General features: G+C 44.7%; 1 protein-coding gene across 1 annotated transcript in view; it reads left to right on the forward strand.

Annotated features, from left to right (window-relative positions):
- The window catches only part of UBAC1 (UBA domain containing 1), a 56,654-nt gene extending 47,966 nt beyond the window's left edge, over positions 1–8,688 (forward strand). Inside the window, exon 10 of the mRNA XM_077468052.1 lies at positions 1,105–8,688. Within this exon, the coding sequence (XP_077324178.1) occupies positions 1,105–1,220 (116 nt within the window). The 3' untranslated portion in view covers positions 1,221–8,688. The remainder of the gene's footprint in view (positions 1–1,104) is intronic.
- Positions 8,689–12,934: the final 4,246 nt, after the last annotated feature.

Consider the following 12,934-nt stretch of genomic DNA (forward strand, 5'->3'; position numbering starts at 1 on the left):
ATCCCCCAGAGAGCCCGCCCATTCTGACGGCAATGGTTGGCCACTCCCCATGGCTATGTAGGAGATGTCAGACAGCACAACGGAGGAAGACGGCCTCGGGAGAAGAGCAGCTTTTTTGTTTTTAGCGGCTAACCGGCGGCGAGGAAGACGGCTCAGGGAGAACAACGTTCAGAGCTAATTTCTAATAAAGGACTTGTCAAAAACCGGCTCTTCTGTGTTTGTGTTTTTTATTTTTTATTTTTATTTTTTTTTTAATAAATGATTTCACTGCTTTTTGGGGTGAGTGAATGAATGACTTGTATAGCGCTACCTATGCGAACTGAATCACCTCTGGGAGAATGGGTAGGGGTACGATGTAGCAGATACCCATTCTCATGGGAGGGGCGGGATCAAAAGGGGGCTTCCAGATTCCAGTAAGCCCCCTGGCTGCAGACCCTGACAACTACCGGCCAGGGTTGTGGGAAGAGGCCCTTGTCCCCATCAACATGGGGACAAGGTGCTTGTGGGGGCGGTCATGCTGACTAGTATGTTTCGGGGGGGGGGGGGGGGCACTCACTTTCCTGTCCTGGAGAAACCTGCTGACGACTTGTCAGTTGTTAAGGACCTGGTGGCTGGCTTTGCGACCCCCCTCCTTGGCAACCAGCTAGTATACAGTGTGTTTTAAGAGGGAGGGGGGGGGGGTTAAAACGGATGTCAGCAGAACGGATGTAAGCAGATGTCATCCACCAACATCCATTTTTTGTCCATTCTGTTTTTTTGACGTATGAAAAATAGGGCTTTCATCCCTTCAAAAAAAGGATGTTGACGGAAGCTAATTAAAATGGATGCAAATGAATGATCATCCGTTGTCATCCGTTGTCCGTTGTTTTTCCATAGGAATGCATCGTTGTCTGTTTTTCATCCATCAACAGATAGATGAAAAACAGACGAACAGTTTATATGTGTAAAAATCTCACATCATTCGAATCGAGACTATATAATCTTTCTTTTAGATTGATGAAAGTGCTTGAATGTTGGTTCATCCCACAAATATCTGATAGTGCTACTGTGTTTATTGAACTGATGACCCTAAATTTTGCTAATTTTATCTTTTTTTTTTTTCAGCATTTGAAGACATGCTTGAAAACCCGTTAAACAGCACGCAGTGGATGAATGACTCTGAAACTGGTCCCGTCATGCTGCAAATTTCTAGAATTTTTCAGACCTTAAACCGCACGTAGGAGACGCTGTCACTTCAGGAGGAATCGCCTTTTTGCTTTATCGTGTCCTGGGACTTGGGGAAAGAATACCAAAATCTTAATGATTGCATTACTTTTTTTTATTATTATTATTCTTGGCCCCTGTCATTTATTCAGCTCAGGAGAGTGTGAGTGTGAATTTTCTTTAATCACAAAAACCACTTAGATTTGTGAGCGTATTGCTGTTGTTTTGTGATTAGACTAAGAGGCTGTTAAATTGCAAGTTCACCTTTTTGTACTACAAGAAGCAAAAGACACACATTATTTATATATATATATATATATATATATATATATATATATATATATATATATATATATTTATTACACATACACACACATATCCCAACACACACACACACACACACATATATATATATATATATATATATATATATATATATATATATATATTACACATACACACACATCCCCCCCCCCCAATCGTGAAAAAATAAAATTCCCCTACATTTGGAACCCCTCTAAGTAGTGGCGGTGTTGAGTACTCCCATCTCTCATATAGGTACTACATTTGCTTGAAGATTTCATCTACTGTATCACTTGCTGGTGGAATATGAGATGATGGATCCTAAAAGGCATATGTAAAATTTAAGTAAAAACTTCCACTTTTAAATTCAACCTTTAAAAAAAATAGGACCAATTGATTTTTTTGTGATGGCCTTTTCTCTAAAATAATTTTTTGCTATGAAGTATTTACGTTTTGCCTCGCCATATTTTTGTGAAGGGATTTTCAAACAAATTTGTACATTTTGGCCTTTATTATGTGTTCATTTGGAGGAGTTACTAAAGTTCAATTATGGAAATGAATACACCAGTGAGATATCGGGATAAGCCAACCAGACATTTTGTTACTTTTATTGAGTCTGACATACTTGCACTTTTGGAGTGGTCATATATTGGCCTTTATTGTTATTCTAGCTAGCAGTACTCCAATTTCAAACCTTGCTTGTAATAAGTGACCTATTCCTGATTGCTAATTATAGGCCCTAGAAGAAAGGCAATCTGGCTGGCAGTACAAATCACGTAGGAAATTGTCCTCTGATGAGCTGATCCTCCTTTGTCCCTGCAGAGGGATCTTTTGCATGTAACGCCCTAAGCCCTTGTACACACAGCCGGACATTCCGACAACAAAATCCGTCGGATTTTGTCTGAAACTGGTGTTGCATACACACGGTTGGACAAAGTTGTCGGGAAAATTTAATCGTACGTAACGTGATGACATTATTTCGTTAGGACGGGACTACGTTCAGGCTAGTAGCCAATAGCTTTGGTGTAGGAATTTGGTCTGAGCATACGTGGCACTTTGTCCGATCGGAATTCTCTACACGCAATCGGACAAAGTCCGATCGGATCATGTTGTCGGAAAATTTTACAGCCCAGCTCTAAAACTTTGTCGGTCGGATATTCCGACGGCAACAGTCCGATGGAGCCCACACACGGTCGGATTATGCGACAACAGGGTCCGATCGGACATTTTCCATCGGAATTTCCGACCGTGTGTACAAGGGCTAAGATGTTCCTTAAAGCACAAACATTGTACAGGATCTCTAACAGGACTGCACATATAATTACTTATCACCAGACATACAGCTGCTTCCAGGAATAAATTACACCTAGAGCTGCCAGCACTACTGTTCCCTACTTCCTGTACTGTCAAGCCTACATATTCCTATTGGCCAGCAACTGTACCATAGCGATGGGCCAATAATATTGTATGTGGGGAAGAGCAGTAGGGGGTGGACATGCTCAAACAATACAAAACCGTGTCAGAGCTTTGTTCAATTAAAACTGGGCTGCATTCGGGGTGAGTGGGGGGCCTTTAAAGCTACTCGTGTTTCCCATCCAAAATTAACTTTAAAGTGACTAGATTTATTTGAGCATAGAATATTTTGCTCGCATGAGCCATTTTTTGAATGTCGGCCTTTAATTCACTAAGCAAGTGGCAGAGGAGATTGGGGCTTACAAAGGGAGCCCTAAATCACGACTTTTTTGTTTCCTTTTTATCTTTGGGAAAAAAAACACACATGCTTTGCTCTTTATAGCTGTTGATTCTAATGGTGGGGGGGGGGGGCTTTGAATTTTAAAGAGGAAGTAAACCCTGATGGGTTTACTTCCTCTTTCATTCCCTGCAAAGGCAAAGCATAATGGACTACTATGTATCGCATCGCATCGCATAGTAGTCCATTATGTGTCACTTACCTGACACAGGAGCCAGCGAAGTCACCGCTGTCCCCTGTAGTCCGGCGCATCCATCTTCTCGGTGGGGTCTCGCAGCTCCGCCGCTGTCATTCGGCGAAGCCGCGATGACGTCACTCCCGCGCATGCGCACGGGAGCCGACACGCGCGGCATCTTCATCATTGACGATGCCACGCTCAGTGCGCCTGCGCCCTGCTGTCTACGGTGCATGCGCCGTAGACAGCGGTGCCTGTCTTCGGGCAAATATCTCCTAAACCGTATAGGTTTAGGAGATATTTCTTGGACCTACAGGTAAGTCTTAATCTAGGCTTACCTGTAGGTCAAAGTGGTTTGTAAGGGTTTACAACCACTTTAAGTATATCAATGTTGTCAGCCCTGACTAAGATCTTCTTTGCTGAACCAAGTGTTATGGAGAAGAAGATAAAGGGAGGTGTTCTGTAGTCCAGCAGGGGACAACTCAGGCAGGGCTAATGCTGCATTGAATTTTAGTGCAGCAGAGGTAGCAATGTTGGCCCGCTACAGGAAGTTAGGAGCTTGCCAGATTTCTGGCTGGATCAACATGTACTGTAATTTATTTATACTTGCAGCATTTGTAAGGAGACAAAATACGGGGTAACTGCATGTACTGCAAAGATGAGACGTGTTTGTTTTTAATTTTTCATTTATTTTTCCTAGAAATACAAATTAAGAATTCAGCTCCATGAATACTAGGCATCAAATATATAATTTTTAATGGCGTTTGACATTTTTTTCTTTTTTCTGCCTCTAAACACCCTTCCATGTTGGTCTATGTGTCCCATGTTACATGCAGAAAAAAAAAAAATAAACTCTCATAGCTAGTGTGTCCAGGAGAGGAGTGTTTTGTCGCTAAAAAAAAATGGACGATGCGCCTAAATGCACATCAAGCTCGTGAGTGCTCATTCATTTGGATGGCCTAAATCTATTCATATTCTGGTCGATATAATTAATTGGCCAACGATTTAATGTGCCTAGATGAATTTTGACACCGTTTTTCTCCTGCTAAGACAAAGGCATTTAGAAGAGCTGGGCAAAACTCCCAGTGTCCTCGGGGCCTTAAATCAGGCAATTCCCTATCTGTGCTGCTTCTATCCAGAGCTTCGCAGCCTGATGGGTTACCTTTTCTTTGGGGGTTTTTTGATTCCAAGGCTGATTATGTTTCCTGCTGTTTGGAGTTTGGTGTGCCTGCAAATCCAGCGCTGCAAACTGTAACTTGTCAAAAGTAGGGGAGGGAAAACCGAAGCAAAGTGAAAGGGTAATGCCAAGTAGCTGAAAAAATTAAAAACGCACAGCAAATACGATACTAACAGGTGAACTTGCACTTTAACGGATACAGTGATGGGTGTGAGCTGTGGCTGATTTTACATGTTGGCGATGCGGTACTGTCATGTGATCTCTTAATTTGCACAACAAGTCTTTTTGGTCATGTCCATCTTGATGCATGGTTTTTAGACATCTGGTTAATCCCCACCAGACAAGTCTTAATGAAGCTACTCCCCCCTGTTTCTTAACTTCCATTGGCTTCGGAGGCAGCCAGTTGGGCAACGCTAGAAGACCGTTTTCCAAAATGTGGTCAGTCTTCTGATGCTCTTGCAAGATTTGCAATGTCTAAGGTACTATTTTTCTGCCGTTACAAAGGGGGTCTTTTTGATGCAAGCATGATAAAATCTTGTCTTGTGAAATCTGTATGCTTGCTCTGCATAGGTGACTATTGCCATTGGGATCCTACTGCTTTCTGGGAGTTCCACCAATACACTGCTCTCTTTAATACAGCCCTCGGAGCAGTGAGAAGCAGACACCTCCACTATTTAAATGAAGCATGAAAGAAATTTGTGGGTCTCGCTTCACCTTCTGCATAATTTGCAGTCAGTGACTGTATTGAAACCAGCGCTTCAGCTTGATAGCCAATGCCGAAAGGAGCTTTGTAAGAGCAGCGCATTTGTTTAATTTTATTGCAAGTTTTCTTTTGAATCTCTATACTCCCTCCAGTGCCTGGTAGATGCCCTAAGATTAAAGCGGGATTCCACCCTAAAGTGGAACCTCCGCTGATCGGATCCCTCCCCCCCTCCGGTGTCACAATTGACACCTTTCAGGGGGAGGGGGGTGGAGATACCTGTCAAAGACAGGTATTTACACCCACTTCCGGGCATAGACTCCCGTGGGAGTCTACGCCATTTCCTGCCCTGCCGCGCTGTCTGCTGGGACACACACTGGTCCCAGTGACAGCGCAGAGATTTCCTATTGCGAGGCGCAACTCGCGCATGCGCAGTAGGGAACCGGGAAGTGAAGCCGATTCGCTTCACTTCCTGATTCCCTCACCTAGAATGGTGGCGGCAGCAGCCGAGGGCCGAGCGATCGATCGGCCTCAGCTGCCGGCATCGCTGGAACCCGGGACAGGTGAGTGTCCATTTATTAAAAGTCAGCAGCTGTAGTATTTATAGCTGCTGGCTTTTAATATTTTTTTTTTGTGGAATCCCTCTTTTACTATGCTAATTCTAGTGACCGCTACCAGACCCTATATAGGGCACAACCGTGGACTGAAAGGGCTTGATTTACTGAAACTGGAGAGTGCAAAATCTGGTGCAGATGTGCATTGTAGCCAATTGGCTTCTAACTTCAGTTTGTTCAATTTAAGCTTTGACCAAAAAAAAAAAAATGGAAGCTGATTGCTTTCTGTGCAGAGCTGCACCAGATTTTGCACTCTCCAGTTTTAGTAAATGAACCCCAAGGTGTCTTCTTTGAGCTCCATTTGGTCTTCTTCTTACATGCCAAGCTTTGCCAAATGCCAACAATGGTGCATATTCCACATGTTGAGTGTGAAGGTAGGAGTGGAAATGGCAAATGTTTTGTAATGTCTGAAAAATGTTTCTACAAAAACATGTTGATTTGCATGTGAATTGATCTCAAATACGAGTTGCACATGCAAGCCTTTGCTAATGTGACCACCCACGTTGTATTGTAGTATCCACCATAGTTGTTTGCGCTCTACAGCATGGTTTTCCCAGCTGCTAGCATCAGTGAATAATGATACTTGGATTGTTTTCAGTTTTGTCCTTCCTGACAGCACCCTTTACCCAAAAGATTTACCCTACCCCCTAATCCTACAGAAAGCTGAGAGTTTAAAATCGCCAACCTTCACGCAATTGCCCAGTGTTTTGCTGCCTGAGTGCAAAGTTGGTGGAGGTATTCTCTTCAGACGAGTGTGTAAAATCATCTTTAACAATACATTAATTCATATAGATGACTTAATGCTGGGGAGGGCTATGTTTTTTTTTGGCATCTTCTCAAATAAATGTTGTCAGGGTGTATAAGTTAGAAGAATAAATTCTAATGTCAGTATTTTATTAGCAGGAAACCTCCATGTGTATTGCTTCCTGTAACCCAGTCCTGAGCTTTATTTTACACATGATTTTTTTTTCTTCAGGCTATGGTGAAAAACGGAAAATTGTATACTTACCTTTCCGTAATTTTCCTTTCCTGTCGCATCTTCCTTTCAGCATACACTCTGGGTTCAAAATGGAGAGCCTCCAGTGTGGGTAAGGCTATTGCCAGTTGGTCAGCAAGCACAGAAAAGCTTGTATCCGAGGGCGCTGATCGGGATCAGATAGTTAGGGTCCTGCAAGAACTAAGCCTTGCAGGTGATTTTGTGGCAGAGGCATCTGTGGATGCTATTAAAGTCGAAGCAAACCCATGGATTTAAACAGTTAAAAAAAAAAAAAAAAAAAAGGCATGCCGGGAATGCTAACTGCACATTGGCTGTGCTCTCAGCCAAACTATCAAACCATCCAATGGCTGGTGTCATAACGAATCACATGTGCGGCACCATAGCAGTTGAAGATTAAACCGAGGCAAAGATGGCCGCTTCCTTGGCTGAAAACGATAGGGGAGTTTACTTTTACTTTAAAGCGGAGGTCCACCCTAAAGTGGACCTTCCGCTCATTGGAATCCTCCCCCCCTCCGGCGCCACAATTGGCACCTTTCAGGGGGGAGGAGGGTGCAGGTACCTGTACAGTACAGGTATCTGCACCCACTTCCGGAATAGCTCTCTGCGGAAAGAGGCGTAGATTACGCCCCTTTCCGCAAATGCCCGCCCCTTTCCGAAAGTCCCCCGCTGCCTGCTGGGAAACACACGGATCCCAGAGGCAGCGGGTCCATCCTTATTGCGCAGCGCGACTCGCGCATGCGCAGTAGGGAACCGGGAAATGAAGCCGAAAGGCTCCACTCCCTGATTCCTATACCCAAGATGGCGGCGGCAGCACCCAAGAGACGATCGAGAGATCGGCTTTGGGTGCCGACATCGCGGGCGCGCTGGGCGGGTAAGTGTCATTATTTTAAAAGTCAGCAGCTGCAGTATTTGTAGCTGCTGGCTTTAAAAAAAAAAAAAAAAACGGCGGACTCCCGCTTTAAGTCTGGCTCTTCCCCCAGTTTATCAGCCATCCCAGATTCGACCAATTGGACTTGGAAGCAGGATCTGCCGCCCAGGGTTTGAGCCAGAGAGCCCGTCTGGCCATTACCGAGGACAACATAGCCCTGGATGTAGACTTAATAGCATCCGCAGATGCCTCTGCCACAAAATCCCCTGCAATGCTTAGTTCTTGCAGGGCCCTAACTATCTGGTCCCGATCAGCGCCCTCAGATACAAGCCTTTCTGTGCTTGCTGACCAACTGGCAATAGCCTTACCCACACTGGAGGCTCTCCATTTTGAACCCAGCGTGTATGCCGCCATGATGCGACAGGAAAGGTATTTTAGGGCAGGATGTTTAAAAATACCAGTTTACTGCCACATAAGATAAGTAGGATCCCTCTGTTGGGTAAAGGGCGCTGTCATAGAGGATACCTGGAGATGCAGTCCTCTCCCTCTCTACAGTTGGCATTTTATGCATTTCATCTGGAAAAAGTGTTGAGTGTGGAAATGGCTGAACAGCCCCTAAATTCTTCTTTTTTTCCCCCTCAGTAGCTTATTTTGCTTATTTGATAATGCTGGGCTTTGCCCTTCAACATCCACACATCAGCTGTCCAGATTGTCATCCCACAATCATCACAGAGTCACTGAGGATGTATCGTGTGTAAAAAAAAAAAATGCAATTTAATGAAATGTTTTTAACAATCTGATATACCTCCTATCCTAAGGAAAAATATATTTATTTATTGCCTCAATCTCTTGTTATTCTTACCTGCCAATTGAAGAAATGGTAATGAATGTAACATTGACATCTGTCGTATCTTCATTTTTTTTTATTGTGTTAAGTGTTTTCTATTTACGTTTTGAAATGTACAAATGAACATTTTGCCTGCCAAAATATGTGTACATTAAAGCATATACAGTATATTAAAGCGGTTCTCCACCCTAAAGTGGAAGTTCCGCTCATGTGATCCCTCCCCCCCCTCCGGTGCCACAATCGACACCTTTTCAGGGGGGAGGGGGGTGAAGTTACCTGGATAATGGATAATCCAGGTATCTGCACCCACTTCCGGGACAGACCGCCGCAGATGCCCCCCCGCCGTTGCGTTCTGGGAAACACCGCCAGGAGGAGCCAATGGATCCGGAATCTGGCACAGGCTTTTAAGTAACAATTAAAATAATCTGATACAAACAGAAAAGTATATGGAAGTTGGAAAGACAGCAACTATATTCTCACTAATTAACACAGCCGAGTAGATTAAAGCGGTTCTCCACCCTGAAGTGGAAGTTCCGCTCATCTGATCCCTCCCCCCCCCCCCTCCGGTGCCACAATCAGCACCTTTCAGGGGGGAGGGGGTGAAGTTACCTGGATAATCCAGATATCTGCACCCACTTCCGGGACAGACCGCCGCAGATGCCCCCCCCTGTTGTGTTCTGGGAAACACACAGTTCCCAGGACACAGCGGGGGACCAGTACAGACGCGCAGCACGACTCGCGCATGCGCAGTAGGGAACCGGGCAGTGAAGCCACAACGCTTCACTTCCCGATTCCCTGACAGAGGATGGTGGCGGCAGCAGAGAGACGAGCGATCGCTCGTCATCTGCCGCCGACATCGCTGGACCCTGGGACAGGTAAGTCTGAATTTATTAAAAGTCAGCAGCTGCAATATTTGTAGCTGCTGGCTTTTAATATTTTTTTTAAAGGTGCAGAACCACTTTAATATGTTCAGCACATGCTCCTGTACATATCATAGCATGCCATTTTGCAGACCTTATGACTAAAATAGTTGGGTTTTTTTCCCTGTAAGGTCAGGGCCGTCTTTAAGGCAGGGCAAAGGGGGCAGCTGCCCTGGGCCCTGTTATTGCTGTGGGGCCCAAAACAGCTACCTCATACTTGCCAACTATTCAGGTTTAAATTCCCTTGACGTTTTAGTCCTGCGCTGTGTCCCAATATCTCAGTGTGAAGAGCTGGTACTAATGCTGCCCAGCTCTGCCCTATTGTTGTGTACAGATGACTCGCCTGCAGACCCTGTGTTTACATGTAAATAACCGGCATTCATATGTAAATAGCGGCGACTTTACTAAGTAAATAGTTGCAGCCGGCGGCATTGATATGTATATCATGACCCCCTGCTGTGAGGAGATGATGTGCTGTAACCTCTAGCGACTAATCAGTGAGCCGTAATGTGTGCTGTAACCTCTAGCAACCAGTCAGTAAGCAGTAGTGATATGCTGTAACTGCTGGCAACCAATCGCAATTGCTGCCTGATCTGATAAAAAAAAAAAACAGATTTTAAGTCTAGCTGCTATTTATTGCATGTCTCAGAGCAGGGGGAGAGGGAAATTGCATGGGGTGGGGGGGTCCAATCAATATTAAAGACAGCCCTGTGTAAGGTCACCCAAACACCTCCAGAACCTGTGCAGCGGTGTAAACGGCAGGCATCTCTGCTGCAAGCCTACTTTTTGACGTTCAGCTTGTATTTTTGGCAACTCAAAACAAACAGAGTTTGGTTCATCATGCTGTCTGAATTGAAAAATGATTGCATGGGTTAAATGTGGAATGTCTTGCAAACAAGTTTTATGGATTGTCTAGCGGACATTAACTTTGGTCACCTAGTAATGACTAAATTAAAGTGGAGGGCCACCCTGAAAAAAAAAAATATTAAAAATGACAAAACAAAAAAAAAAGCTCCACTACCTGTTTCCCTCAGAAGGAATGGCGGCGCCAGGACCCGAGAGCCGAGGGACGTGTCGGCCTCGGGTGGCCGACATCGCGGGCGCCCTGGACAGGTAAGTCGGCTTATTAAGTTTGCAGCTGCTGACTTGTAATTATTATTTTTTTTTTTAAACGGCCCTCCTCTTTAACCACTTGCTTACTGGGCACTTAAACCCCCCTCATGCCCAGACCAATTTTCAGCTTTCAGCGCTGATGCACTTTGAATGACAATTGCACGGTCATACAACACTGTACCCAAATGAAATTTTATTTAATTACAGCTCAGAGTTTTATTTTTTTTGCTAAACAAACAAAAAAATGCAAAAAAAAAAAAAAATCATGTTTAATAGTTTGTTATAAAATTTTGCAAACAGGTAATTTTTCTCCTTCATGGAAGTGCGCTGATGAGGCGGCACTGATAGGCTGCACTGGTGGGCACTGATAGGCTGCACTGGTGGGCACAGATAAGATGGCACAGATGGGTGGCACTAAGGGGCACTGATGGGTACCACTGATAGATGGGACTGATGGGCAGCACTGATGGGCACTGGTAGATGACACTGATGGGCACGGATATGTGGCACTGGGGTGCAGCACCTTTGTTAAGGCAGATTGTGGGCACTGCTGGGTGGCACTGTGGGCACTGCTGGGTGGCACTGACGGGGCGCACTTATTTTTTAATGATGTTTAGTGATGAGGGGGCAGGTGGGCACTGGCAGGGGGCAGGTGGGCACTGGCAGGGCTGGCCGTGATCGGGACTGATGTCCCGATCACGGCCACCAGTGATCGGCTCTTTTTTTTTTTCTCCTCGCACTGTCAGCGTGAGGAGGAATAATAGCCGATTACCGGCTCCGTTATATCACATGATCAGCTGTCATTGGCTGACAGCTGATCACGTGATAAGGGGTCGGGATCGACCCGTTGCTCGGATCTGTGGTCCGTCGAGTCTCATAGACTCGCCGATCACAGAGCGCGCCGCGCGCGCCCCTCAGGGGGCGCTCAGGCCGCTCGTGCACAGGACGACGTCAATAGACGTAGTCCCGGCAAAGGAGATCCGCGCTGTAGCCGTCATTCGGCTATAGCGCGGGTCTCAAGTGGTTAAAGATGAAGTGGATAAGCCCAATAGATCCATATAAATTCCCTTCTTTTAAAATCTCTTAAATGTCTGTTCACATTAACCAGAAGTTCTTATTAAATATTCAGCCAAAACTAATTATTAACGATATGCAGTGGATATAACAAGTCTACACACCTCTGTTAAAATGTCAGGTTTCTGTGATGTAAAAAAAAAAAAAACGACAAAGAAAAATAATTTCAGAACTTTTTTCACCTTTTTGAATGTGACCTATAAACTGTACAACTCAGTTGAACAACAAACTGAAATCTTTTTTTGGTGGAGGGAATTAAAAATAAAATAAAATAATATGGTTGCATAAGTGTGCACACCCTTACACTAATACTTTGCTGAAACCCCTTTTGATCTTATTACGGAACTCAGTCTTTTTGGGTATGACTCTATCAGCATGGCACATCTTGACTTGGCAATGGTTGCCCGCTCTTCTTTGCAAAAACACTCCGAATCTGTCAGATTGTGAGGGCATCTCCTGTGCACAGCCCTCTTCCGATCACCCCACAGATTTTCAATTGGATTCAGTTCTGGGCTCTAGCAGGGCCGTTCCAAGGGTGCCTTCTCCAGACTGGATGTTTCAGCTCTTTCCATTGATCTTCTTTAAGCTACAGATCATAGAAGATCACTTCAGAATAGTCCAATGTTTCTTATGCCGCGTACACACGATCGGAATTCTGGCCAGAAAAAGACCGATGAGAGCTTTTCATCGGAAAGTGGGACTGTGTGTACGCTCCATCGGAATTTAGCTGTCCGAATTTCCCGCCAGCCAAAATTTGATAGAAAGTTTTTCCATCAGGAAAATTGAGAACATGCTATCGGAAATTCCGATTTGTGTGTATGCCGTTCCGACACGCCAAAAATCACGCATGCTCAGATTCAACTACGAGACAGAAGCTATTGGCTACTGGATATTGAACTTTCTTTTATCTAGTCCCTTCGTACGTGTTGTACGTCACCGCGTTCTAAACGATCGGAATTTGGAGTGACCGTGTGTAGGCTTGAGCGGAATTCCGTCGGGAAAACCATCAGAGCTTTTTCCGACGAGAATTACGATCGTGTGTACGCGGCATTAGTCATTCTTGGGTTGGGTGCTTTTTAGCTTTTGTGCTTTTATACAACTATCCCGTTGGAGAACCCATGACCTGCCATTGAGAAGTACGGATAGTATGTTTCATTTCAGAATTCTGGTAGCCTTCAGGTTACATTGTGCCC

Source organism: Lithobates pipiens, unplaced genomic scaffold (assembly GCF_037356315.1).
Source record: "Lithobates pipiens isolate NorthernLeopardFrog02 unplaced genomic scaffold, aLitPip1_a1.2 Scaffold_11, whole genome shotgun sequence".
NCBI classification, from domain to species: domain Eukaryota; kingdom Metazoa; phylum Chordata; class Amphibia; order Anura; family Ranidae; genus Lithobates; species Lithobates pipiens.